At 33.8% G+C, this 13,942-nt stretch overlaps 1 protein-coding gene across 2 annotated transcripts in view; it reads left to right on the top strand.

Annotated features, from left to right (window-relative positions):
* Nucleotides 1-13,942, top strand: part of ERBB4 (erb-b2 receptor tyrosine kinase 4) — a 1,098,037-nt gene that overhangs the window by 832,544 nt on the left and 251,551 nt on the right. For both annotated transcript variants that reach the window (XM_058532926.1, XM_058532927.1), the window contains exon 16: nucleotides 5,276-5,350. In XM_058532926.1, the coding sequence (XP_058388909.1) occupies nucleotides 5,276-5,350 (75 nt within the window). The remainder of the gene's footprint in view (nucleotides 1-5,275; nucleotides 5,351-13,942) is intronic.

Raw genomic sequence — 13,942 nt, 5'->3', positions numbered from 1 at the left:
GTGTAATAGGGAACAAATCTGACCAGAGCATTTGGGCGCTCCAAGTAAAGGGAAAGATGTCTTAAATTCACTGCTGCAGAATGATGGTGAGACAGGCTTTGAATATCGTACTCCCTGGCCTCTTCCAAGGTGAAGAGATTCTGTAATGACTGACTTGGTGCTGAAGGATTTTTGTGTTTGTTTTTGTTTAGCTTCCCGCCCCCCTTTTTCTCATATCCTCGATGTCATCCAGGTTCATTCACTTCATGAAAGTTCTGTCGCCCTAGCCCCTCTGTACACTACTGCTGTGCAGCACTGCGCTTTGAGATCCTTTGCTGAAGTAATGAGGTGCTCTGCGCTTAGTCTTTTCTTCTCAAGTTGAGTGTGGAGGATAAAATCTTTCTCTGGAGAGATCACAGGGGCAGTAGGGACAATGGGATGAGAGACTATTTGTATTCCTAAACACATGTAATTACTAACCTATCAGCAAGTGTGAGCTCCTCTGGCCAACTTCACTGTGGAAAACAACTTTTCTTTTATATGCCAATATTATGTCAGCTAGATAATTCAAGAACCAGGTTAATGGAAACAGTGTTTCAAATCACATTTTTCAGAAGGAAAGTTCTTACCTTGAATACTGTTTAATGATTTTATGAAAATAAAATTATCTGTGTAATACCTTAAAAGCACTTTTACTACTCTAAAAGTACATTAAACATATTGGCTGTAATAAGTTCTTTAGATACTTTTAAAATAGGTTATCCATTTGGCACCTATCAGGAGATTCTCTTTAATATTTCTAGAGGAAATATAAGAACAATGTCTCTTCTTGACTTGACTAGAGGATTTTTATTTTAGCAACCTTTTTGTATTTCATTCATTCTTCAACTTTGTTATCTGGAACACCTACTGTGCATCAGATATAGTGAAAGCTAAGTTCAGAAATATGCAGGACCCAGCTCTCGACCACTAGGAAGTCATAGTCCAGTGAATTTTTATTCTTACAATTTATGTCCTTCCATTAGAGGCCCCTCTCCATATTTTGAAATGATGAGCAAGAATTTAAAACTTAGGAATGATTTGCATATTTGAAATTAGCAAGATAGAAATTTTAAAAGACAACGTATAAACTAAATTTAGTATGTAATTAAATGACAATAAGGGCAGGAATCAGAGTTTTCTCAGTAACAGCACTCGAGTCCATTATAAATGTCAATTTAATTTCGGTTTTTAGATGTGGACTGGGATATTTATTTTTCATGTCATATTTTAAAAATTTCATTAAGTGTTTTTGTTAGTATTAGAATCGTGATTTCATTTTATTAAATTTCCCATATGCCTTAATCCTTTTTAATGAATCCTTTTTATATTTTTAAATTTATATAGTGAAAGAATTGCCATTGATGGAGGGAAGGAAAGAAGAGCTACTTGTGAAATTATTGTCTATCCTGTTTTAATTGAAATTTTTACATATTCCCCTATTTTCGTTTCAAAATTTGGAGGAGATTTTACCAAAATATCTCCACTATGTTAGTTCTATGGGTACATCAAGGTGCTTATAAATCAGTAAGTACTGGCAAATGTTACACACAGCTCAATATTCAGAATTTTAGATATTTTTGTAATATGATATGTTGACATGTTATAATTTCTCTTTCTGATCTTTCTGTACAATTGCTACTTCAAAACACTAATTTTGTAGAGAGTCGTGTTATTCCACATCTTTATTCAGTCTTTGATTTGGGATTTTGACTCTTTAAAAGTTTACTATTTCCATTCTTCTGTGGTCTTGCTGAGTCAATATAAATCGCATCTCTAATTAGTTGCTTATATAGAGAAAGTGCAAAGAATTGAAACAGAATATACATCTCTAAATGCAGTCACCGTGTTTAGAAAGGATAGTATCACCAGTCATACTCACATTCTTCGTCTTTCATTTTTTTCCTTCATTCATCCTTTCCTTATAAATATGTTTAAATCTCAAAAACCCTACACAATCCCCTCAACAAAGTTTCTTGACCCCACCTCAGCCCCTTCAGTACCCTCCTCCTTTTTTCTTTGCCTCTGTTCTCTTGTCTCCAATTTGCTTCTTAACTCACGGCCACCTAAATTCTAGCGACCTTGACAATAATGACTAAAATACTCTCAGTTCTTATTTTACTAGACATCTCTCTGCATTTGACACTGATGGTCACCCCGTTTCCTGGAGTTCTCCCCTGATTTGGTTTCTACGATGCTGCGATTAATTGATGTTACTCAATTATATTTTCCCATGCCTCTGGCATATGAGCTCATCCTATGCCATTTACTAGTTGGTTATTGGAGTTCCTTGGGTTTCAGTCTCAGTCTCTGCTCTTCTCACCTTATAGATCCTTCTTCACCCATCTCATCCACTTACGTGATTTCAACTTTCTCCCGTATGCTCTTTCAAAGCTGAGCATCATACTTGTGCCTTCTTTCCCCCAGCCACGGACTCATCTTTCCAGCTCCTCAGGAACATTTTTTCCTAGATGTAGGACCACCACACTAAACTCCAGATACATAAAACCGAAATTATCAACCTCTCTTCCCCCGACACACACACACAAGGAAAGATTCCTCCTCTTGCATTTTCTCACTGATGGTACCACTATTCTCAAAGTTAGAAACGTGTCATCTTTAACTCCTCTGATCGTTCTACTTCCGCCATCAAATCAACCATCAATTTCCCCTTTGTTTTCTGTACCTTTCAAGGTATTTCTTGAATTGTCTCTTTGCCTCTATCCTAGTTACCATTCCCCTAGTGTAATCCTTCATTAACTCTTACATACACTAAAGCAATCTCTGTGCTAAAGGAACCTACTTAGTTCCCAGCTGACTAGCCCTCACTGGGCAAAGAGATCTATGTAAAACACAAATTTAGCAATTTCACTACTTCTTTAAAACCCTGCAGTGGTTTTCCATTAAGTTTGTTTCTAAGCAAATAGGCTTCATAAATGAGCTCCTATCTAATGATCTGGCTCCTTCTTTTCCCTCTCCTTGTTGTCTCATATGTTGCTCTCTGACTGTCCAGAATTACTTGTAGTTGTTCATATACACTCTATATTTCCTCAGATCTATGCTTTTGCTCCTGCTGCTTTCTACCCCTTAAAAGTCACTCCAACCCCAGTTCTCTGCACCCTGAACTTCAGCTCCTAACTTCTCCACGAGGGTTACCATGACCTTCTGGGATGAGCATCCCTCCGCCACATTCTCCTAAACCACTCTTTCATGTCCCTAATTATATTTATCACATAATACAGTACACATCTGTTTATGCCTCGGTCTCCTTCATTAAATTGTGAGCTCAATAAGAATAGGAAAAATGTCTAATTCATCTTTATTTTCTCTCCAGCTCTTAGAACAGTAGGAATACTTAGTAGGCATGCAACACATTTTTTTTAATGGATGAATGAAGATCTTTCATTAGCCACACTTTCCACTCAAGTTGAATTTCATTTTAAATATTTTTAACTTTCAAAGATTATTATAAAGACGCAGACAACAAACCAACCATAGATTTCAGATTCTCACTTGGAAATGAGAAGTAGACTATTAATTTTACAAAAAATGGCAATACTGTATAAAAAAGGCATTTTGAAGAAGATATAATAGGAACCTAAAAAAAAGTTCTTCGGAATAGAATAAAAAGAAAACCATATAAGACAATTTGGAAACTTTTTTAGTAGTTAATTTTTCATTTTTGGAAATAGTTTTGATTATGAATTATGGAACTAATTCAATGCTATGTGCTATATATTTTTTATTTTTATTGTTTATTTGCTTTTTTTTAAGACTTTTTTCACAGTGTATTTTCTATATTTCTGTATGTTAACATTTTTCTGGACTGCTCAAAACCAATCCTCAAAACAAAAACAATTTTCCATCTAGCGGAAATGTTATAACAGCTATTGATGAAACAGGGAAATGCTGACTTTTATTATTAAACATAGTTATATTAGTTCACCAATGTTGAGAGTTATCTAAAGATATAATGGACACTCTGGCTTTATTCATGAGCAGTTTATTACTTCATCATATAGAGATTTTAACTTTGGCTTCTTTTTCAGTTTTAGAAATTAGTTTGGAAAAATAAATTTATTACCAGCAGATTTAGACAGTTCTATGAATCTTAGCTGTGGAAGGAATTTTGGTAATACACTGGAGCTATATGTCCTTGACGGGAGAAAAGGGAAAGAAATACAATTCCAGTACCTTGGAAGATGGAAGAAATAATCTTTCTATAATACTTCAAAACAGAATTCTAAGGACTGTGTAACAGAATTCTGCATACTTATATAATTTCACTTAAATGTTAATCTCAGTAGGTTCTTTAGTTATGTAGGTCTCAATTTATTCATTTCCTTGGAGAGTATTTATTTATTTGTGATTATTTGAGTTAAATATTATGGCAGTTGAAAATCCTGTTTTTGTTTGCCTGTTATGGCACTGCCCTTTTAAAAAAGAGTGCCGGGATAAACCACAGTATGGTGAAACCAGTTAACTTGTCTTTTAAATGAATTCATGTTTAAAGATAAGTATGTTTTAAAGACAGTCACAACCAAAGAATAGAATAATGTGCTTATGTAAAGTATCCATGAGAATAGCATTAAAGCATGTTAACTCATTTTCTGTCAAAATCAATCTTTAATGAGAATTAAGCATCAGGTTATTATATTATATTGAATAGCTCATGTTTCCTTTTTTATTGATTTTGTTTTTTACTTAAGGCCTTTTAGAAGAAAGCATATATATGAAAGCAATTACAGCCATTGAAATATCAAGTTATTCATCTAGACATATAATCATGAATGATGCAAATGAATTGAAAGCATTAGGAATGAGCTATATGTGTTTGGAATTTATCCACAGAAACAGAATAAAATTTCCTTTACTGTGAACACGTTTCTTTGCATCGCACTTGGGTGGTATTTGCAATTCATTTCCATGTATCCATCAAGCAATAATCTCACTGGTTTTAAATTCATGGTGTTCCAATATTGTCTAATAACTGTAATTAAGAATTTGACACAATCCGTATTTATCTTACTGTCTTTTGAAAAATGACTAATTTTTCTTCCCTTGTATTTTTTAAATTTGGATCTTCTGCAGGTGCATAGGCTCAAGTATTGAAGATTGCATCGGCCTGATGGATAGGTACTTGGTGTGCTTGCTTCCTATGTTCTCCCTCCGAGGCTCCACGTGTGAGCACTGGTGCATGTGTGTGCATGCCACTGTGAATGGAGAATGATGTTTTCTGTTCTGTAATTGCCTGCAGGTGTAGCGGCCCCACTAGTCATGACTGCATTTACTACCCCTGGACGGGCCATTCCACTTTACCACAACACGCTAGGTAACATCTACCATGTTTCCATTTTGTCACTCAAATCCTTCCCCAATTATCATGGATAAAAAGTACTAACCAGTGGATGAAATTTATGATATGTTAAATTAGGGAGTTATGAAAGAGGCATATAACACTACCTTTCAAGCCACATTTCCTACCTCTTCTTTCTTCATTTCTTATGATTTTACAATCCAAATTAGTAATGTCATTGATTTTTAATTTTGTACAGTTTAAACAGGATTTTGAATTATTAATCTAGAACTTTAATAGAATATTTTTGTTCTTAGTTCTTTAGATGATTGCAAAAAGAAATATTTTTAAGAGAAGAATTTGGAAAGGTTAATCTATTTTTGTAAGATGTTTGCTATTTAATTTGGTTCAATTTCTGATTTTATATTATTTTGAACTGGTTGGAATATTCTCTAGGCATCAGAATTACCATAGACTAAAGGTAATATAGAAAATATTTTGTGCAAGTAAAAGTACGAGTTGGTTTTAAAAAATAAAATATATCACTCGTGTATATACAAAGACCTATACATGAATGTTTGTAGTGGTTTTATTCAAAATCACCAAAAACTGGAAACTACTCAAATGTTCTTCAATTGTGGTATATCCATACATTCATACTACTCAGCAATAGACAGGAACAAATTGCTGACATATACAAAACATAGATGGATCTCAGATGCATTTTGCTAAATGAAAGAAGCTAGACTTAAAAGAATACATGCTGTATGATTCCATTTATATGGAATTCTGGAAAAAGCAAAACTATAGCAGCAGAAAATCCATCGGGATTGCCAGGGGTGGGGGTGTGGAGTGAGATTGCCTGCAAAAGGGCATGAGGAAATTTGGAGAGTAATGGAACTGTTCTATATACTGATAGTGGTGATAGTTGCATGAATGTATGTGCTTGTCAAAAATCATAGTTCACTACATTAAAAAGGATGAATTTTACTATTCATAAATTATACCTCAATAAATTTGACTTTTAAAATATCTCATATTTAGGAAAATAGTAACTTGACAATGTTATATATAAATATTGTTATGTTTCTTTATGATACAAATCAATTGTATCTTTTGGAAGAGAGAAAGTAGTGCTAAATTACAATTAGCAAAATTCGGGTTTTGGATGCCTTTTATTGTAAACTTTTGTATTGAAATAGAATATTTATAGTGTAAAAGTACACAAAACATAACTGTACAACTCGGTGAATTTCTCAAAATGAAACATTTGTGTAACTATCAACCAGTCAAGAAACAGAATAGTCCTAGAACCAGAAACCCCCTTATGCCCCATTCCAAGGATAACCACTGTCCTGAAAGCTAACATCGTAGGTCAATTTGCCTGTTTATTTACTTTATATAAATTGACTCATATAATATGAACTCTACATCTGGCTTCTTTTGCTAAATATGATATTTATGAGATTCATCTATGTCATTAAATTTAGTCATTGTTTTTTTCATTTATATGGCATTTTGTCTTTAAATGTTTTTAAAACAATCAAGTAAGTGATATGTCTTATTAATAAGTTATTTTTTAATGTAGTAAATAGAGAAATTCTTAAAAGAAAGGATGTGGTAGAGTTATGTGACTTATACAACAGTGGCACTTTGGCACTTGGGCACAATCAAGACCAGTTATTACAATTGTTTAGAGCAAGGTCAAAATTATGAAAAAAAATCAGCCAGAGAGAAAGAGAAGGCATGCCTAGGGCTCAAAGTGCAGTTTTATAAGCCAAGGTCCATTTTAGATTGTTTTATGTTCATTAAATAATTTTTCCTCCTTGAGACTTTGGCTGAGTCACTGCACTTTGAAGAGTGTTTATACATTTATTTCAATGATTTTCTTATAATTATTCCAGCCAACTAGTGAGAGGCAATATAGTATGGTGGTAAAGTGTGCTGTCTTTGGAATCAGATTTTCTGAATTCAAAGAAAGGCTCTCCCATTTTTTAGATGTGTGAGCTTGGGTAAGTTTCTTGAATTATCTGAGCTTTGCTTTCTGCATATATAAAATAGGAATATTAGTATAGCTCATATATTGGTGGCGAAGACTGAATGAGTCCATAGAACAGTGCCTGGCTCAGATAAATCACTCAATACATGTTGTTATTTATTATTTCTCCCTATATCAAGGATTGTAAACATTGAGGATGGGGGAGCATACCTCTGAGGGGGAGGAGGGAAGTCTCTCAGTCACTCAAGGAGATTTGATGTGTACTTCTACCCCTTCTGATGGGTCCCTTGAAGGGAGAGGAGGGCATTTCTTTCTTCACCTTGAGAATCGCTGTCATAATGAGGGTCACTGGAACTGACGACAGGAGGTCATAGGCAGAGGTGTATGCAGAGACACAGCAAGGGTTAAAACCACAATGATAGATCAATTGTGGCTGTCCATGCTAGTAATTGAGTTTATATAACTCATAGTCATACTGTATCTTACTATAGATTTAATATTTCCAACATTTAAACAAAAGCAGTTTCGGAATTTTCAATCCTAATACTTGCCTGGGTTCCCAGACCATTCCCTGTAGTCTCAGAATAATGCACCTAATTCAGATTAACTTTGTCGTAAATAGGTAACTATGTCTAGTAACAGAGTATGGATAGTACAGTTTGGCCCATTTTTCCTATGAAAAATCACCTGTGGGTCTCTATACAGGTAAAGAGCAGAGGTTCTTGAGTGTGAAAGTGTGGGTTCAAGTATTGGCTCCACCATATTTCTTATTTGTAAAATGGGGATGATAATGGTAATTTTTAAAATGAGATTTCTTATACCTCATAAGATTGGTGTCGGATTACATGGGATAGCGCCTGGGAGCCATTACCTAGTATGCATTCACTTCTGGTAGTTACATATCTAGTCGAGATATTGGCAAAATAATCTTTTTGAAAATTTCATGAGATTGTGTTCTATTAGTATTTTATATATCAGTACAGCATTAATCCAAAAGTTTAGTGACCACGGAATTGACATATCAAAATTTCTCATGTTTTAAGCATTTAAATTTGTCACACTTCTAAGTATAATGATTTCAAAGAGTTGGTAGTAGGTTGCTAATTGTTCCTTTTAGAAAACTGTGGATATCTTTAATTAATACCTGTTTTGAATTTAAATTTAAAACATTGTGACTCTATTCTTCAACTGTATTGACTTAGATTAGACTCATCAGAGGCTGTTTATAAGGCAGTTAGGAATTTACGTGAAAGATTTAGCTTGAATGTTTTGGAAAAGCATTTATGACCATGGAACATTTGACACAGCTTGGATGGAAAGTGAAAGGAACAAGTATCTCCTTTTTCAAGTTCTTAATATTGCAGTAAATGCTTAACTTTCTGAAATGGGGTGGGTATACATTTAATTGAAAACAGGAGACTAGTCTAGTAATATCACAGGTCACTTTCCATTTTTAAATTCCCTGATAGTTTTTCTTAAACTTCTGTCTTAATTGATTAAAGTAAATCTGACATAATAGGAGGACAAAATACATGATAGAAAACAATTGTTTTAAGTTTTGTAAACCATGTTTTAACTTGGAGATTATCTAAATGCCTAGTTTTCTTTTACTCTCAGAAAATTGCATTGAACGTGTCAGTGTGGCTATTTCGAAATATTTAGAGTTCATACTCCCCACTGCCCCATTATGCTGTATTCTGTTTCCTAAACCAGCAGGAAAAAAGATTGAAGATTTAAATGAAAACAGGTGAAATATTTCCAATCTTGATCAACTTGCATTTTCTAAGCACCGTTACTCTTTCCCAAGCCTGTAATTTGTGAATTGGTTTTCCACACTCCGTTTACCTTAGAGGCTGCTGCTGGAATTTCTTCTAGGAAGATTGGATAGGATAGAATAGAATTTTTTTTTTTTTACCTGTAGTCTCCTAGACTATGCTACTTATAATGAAAATAATACTTGATATTTTAGAACTTCTCCATCCTTTCCTTATCTGAATTAAATGCCTTAAAAATAGCATTTATCTTTGATGTTCTTTTCCATCAAGAATCTTATTAAGAAATGTATTCAGCAAGTTTTTTTATTATTCTTGTATTCTATTTATTTGAGCTTGCGCCTCTGCTATTTTCATGTAGATTCTGATAGAGCAAAGTATTAGATTCTATTCTATTTTAGTTTCTTTGTCAAATATCTATCCAAAGCTTTTTATAATCTTAGTCTTTTACTCCATTAGAGCCTAAATTTGCTAATCTCAACAGGCCAAGGCTCTATTGGCAAAGCATTTCTTTTTGTTAGTTAGCAATCCAAAATGTAAACTAATAATTTTTTTTGAAATTGTGACAGAAATTATGAAAACTACTAGATATCTGTTCAAGCATTTTTATCTGGCTATTTGCTCCAATTCAATTATTCTAGATGCTCCACAATATGAAATAAGGTAACTGATTTCAGTTTACCTCTCTAAATCTCATACTGGCAGATATTTGAAATGTTTCATATTCCTGTCGCATTTTAATGTGTGCCGCATTTTACTTTACGGTATAATGGTTATTACCTAAGAGGTCACATAACAGTTTATCCTTTCGCATGTGACCGTGTGTGATATATGAGAGTGACAATGTGATATTCTTGGCACCACTTTCACAAATGGCACAATCTTTTTTCTTTGTTTGTTTTGCCCCCAAGGAACTTAGTTCATAACTTATGTCCAAAGCAAATGGTCAAAATCGCCCAAAGATGGTTACCTTAGATGAGTGGCAGTGTGTTACGATCCTGAAGTCCAATAAATAAAAGAACATAGGCTTTTTATTATAAGTCTGTCCTCAGTCCACCACGTTCTATAGATTGAATTTACTTTTAAATTAAAGAGAACTCTAAGAGGTGAAGGAGAGTGTGTGTGTCTTCTTTTCCGGTTGATTTGTCTCCCATACTTCCCAGGACTCATAAAATAGCAAAATCATCAAAGAATTCTAAGGCGAGAGCAAAACAGCTCAGCCCAATTGTTAATTACTGTTCATATGGTTCCAGTGGTTACTTTAAACAAACGTATTTAGTGGAAAAAGCTGCATCAGTGGCTTTCGTAAGGATATCAAAATGTCCACACATCGTTACCAAAGAATTTGGACATCCTAGAAACACTAATATTATACTCAAACCTGCTGACTGTAAAAATGTGACCAGAAGAGGTCATTCTTATCGTTGCAAGTCAGAAGAGATTTTTAAGAGCATTGACTTTAGGACTGTAATAGAAAATCTAAAGATAGCATTATTGAGCTGGGAAGATGTTGATTATACTAGTTAAAGGTCAGAGCAAAAATCCAGTGGGTAGAGTGAACCATTATGAATACTTTTCACTCTTTCTCATGAGCATCACTCTATGGTATAGAAATTATAGTGTTTTGTAATTATTAATTTCTGATTTGGAAAGATATCAGGACTGCTTACAGTCTATTATCTCAAAATATCTTGAGCTTCATGGAAATTTATTACTAGTAATCCAATGCCTTTTATTAAAAATGAAAACAAAGAACATGGAAGATATTCCTGAAGCCTTAGCTCCTTTCTTTAGACAGATCTTTAGAGTTTTAAAAGTACTTAGCATATGCTATTCCAAGATTTGACCCCTGATATTATTTTCTTATGAAGTACAATTTAGAGGTATAAGTATGTCATCAGTTTTATTCAGGATTTTTCACTGGGATTTTAGTAGACTAGAAATATTAAATTCTATTTCATAATATTTCATTTCTAAAAAATATCTTTCCAACCAAGAACCTTCCAAATTGCAATCAACTAAAAATATAAACCCTTTGCAAACATTTCTATAGAAGGTGCATATAGAGATACTTTGACAATGGGAAAAGGAAGTGAAAAAGTAGCAATTTTGGCAAAATGAACAAGATTATTCCTAATAAAGGAAAATTACTTCATACTTTCCAAAGAACTAAGAAGTAAATAGGTTAAACAACATGATATATATATATATATATATATATATATATATATGTATATAAAAACATGGCATCTGACCTGGCCCCCTACTAAAAGCTGACACAAAAGTTGTCAGTAAACTATTGAGAATCCTAAGGTAAGGCTTTCTCCTCTAGTGAGCACCCAAATACTATTGATTGAGTGACTTGGCATTTAATATACTATAAAATGATGAGGGTTACCACATACAGCACATATCTTTGATCTTGAACTTAATCTTGGTGCTCAATCCTTAAAAGCATGCTTAGTTTGTGAAATGATTTCAGTGTTTTATAGGGAAAAAAAGGCAGAATAATTACATAACAATGAATGTATTAAAGTAAACTTCTCCAGTGTGAAGATATTAGTGAATTAGCATCTAAAATTGTCAGTTGGCCTCTCAAACTCATTTTGAAATTCAAAAGATTGTAGATCTGGATTATATATTTTATAACTAAAATGGTAAGGATTTTAAAAGAACTTTGTGATTAGGTAAGGTGAAGGAATTGCTCAACTGCTATATAAGTTTTCTATTGCTGCATAATAAATTACCATAAACTTTGCAACTTAAAAAACAAAACAAAAGCACAGTTCTGTAGGTAAGAGAACAGACATGGTGTGGCTGGGTTCTCTCCTTAGGCTCTCACCAGGCTGATAACAAGGTGCTACGTGGGCTGTGTTCTCACCTGGAGCTTGGAATCCTCTTTCAGGTTCATTTAGGTTGTTGGCAGAATCCAGATCCTTGCAGTTGTAGGACTGTGGCTCCCATTTCATTGCTGATTCTTGCCATATGCATTCCTTGTCATGTAACCTGCTCCACCTTCAAAGAGATCAACAGTGCATCCAATTCTTCTCATTCTTTGAATGGCTTGGTTTTTATTTCTCTGACCTCTAGACCCAGATTTAAAGGCTCATGTTATTAGGTCACGTCCACCCAGTTGTCTCCCTATCTTAAGATCAAGTGATTTGGGACTTTAATTGCATTTGCAAAATCCTTTCACAGCAGCATCTAGATGAGCTGTTTGACTGAATAACTGGGAGAAGGTGTGTATATACACCAGGGGCTGGAACGCTGGGGGCCATCTTTGAATTCTCCCTACCACATCTACCATGGTGACTTAAGCATATACCATTTCCAATAACGTTTTTCTTATTTTTTATTGTCCTGCAAGGAAGAAACTTAATTATTTTCTGTGTCTCATGCAACTTTGCCATATAAGGACACTTTTAAGTCTGAAAGAAATTTTTCTTATTATCTTCAAATAATTTATTTCTTGCTTGCCTCAGAAAGAGCCAGAAGCAAGCAATAATGTACTCTCTTAGAACTAAAACCAGGGTTCCTTGGCACATTTATATACTATTAGGTAAGGTCTCACTGTACATGTTGGCTCCAAGTGTTCAATACTATGTGCGCAGTAACTTACAGATATAATTAGGATCAAACTGCCCCAATTTTAACACCAAATTTATGGCCTTTCCATTTATTTATCAGACTAGTGAGTCTTCCCCAAGAGTGCTCTCGACCTGCTTTGTCCAATATGGTAAGCACTAGCCACATGTGGTCATTGAGCACTTTACATATGGTTAAAACAAGTTGAGATGTGCTGTAATTATAAAAAGTACACTGGATTTTGAAGACATGGTATGAAAAAGAGAAAGTAAAACATCTCATTAAAATTTTGTCATATTGATTATGTGTTGAGATGTTAATGATTTTGGATATATTAGGTTAAATAAAATTTTATTGTCATTAATTTCACCTTTTAAAAATATGTCTGCTAGAAAATTTTAAATAACATGCTTGCTTGCGTTATGTATCTGATGGACAGCACTGCTCTACAGCTGTTATTGTGAAAAGAGTATTGTAATACTCTTGTCAATGAAAACCTTTTTATCTCACACTCATCTATGCAATTATATAAACAGAATTTATGGTAGATATTTAAAAGGATGAAATAATAATAGTGTAATGTAAGCAGAAATTGTTTTCTTGCCTCCCCACTTTGGATGCGATATCTAGACGGAGAGGCCTTTTCTCTATGAATGAGATTTTGGTAACAGTTTTACAAACAAGAACAGTGAGGAAATGTGCTTGCATATTCAGACAAGGGTGTTTATTTTATCATCGTCAATAGGTTGCAGATGAGATGAGTCAGATCCAAGGAAAAGCATCTGTTTGCCTGAACCCATTGGATATACTTGTATATTTATATATGCACACAGATCTTATAAACTTCTGCAAGAGAAGACTAAAATATGATAATTTAAGTCTGCATTTAGAAGTCCCAGTACTGTCTACGTCTTAAATTGAAAATTACTCAAAAATGTGGAATTATACTGCACAGACTCTTAAAATTGCATTTTCTAGCCAATATGTCTATTAAAATACTGTTTCAATTTTTGTATGTCACAAATGAAGCTGAAAGATTTCTTAAGTACAGGTCAAAGTTTCTATTTTTATGCCTGACATACATATATCCAGAAAAGAGTCAAAATTATTCCCCCACATAACTTGGGCATACATTGTATTAAACCCTAAGTATCTTTTCTTTTTTTCATATTTCCTATTTAACTAAAGGAATCTAATTAACTGGGACCCCCTTCTGTGATGTGGTTACATAAAATGATGTGTAGATATTAACTCAAATTGCTCTCTTTGCTT

The sequence above is a fragment of the Diceros bicornis genome, chromosome 37, assembly GCF_020826845.1.
Source record: "Diceros bicornis minor isolate mBicDic1 chromosome 37, mDicBic1.mat.cur, whole genome shotgun sequence".
Taxonomy (NCBI): Eukaryota; Metazoa; Chordata; class Mammalia; order Perissodactyla; family Rhinocerotidae; genus Diceros; species Diceros bicornis.
Note: the sequence above shows the minus strand (reverse complement) of the source record. Positions and strands in the feature narration are given on the sequence as shown.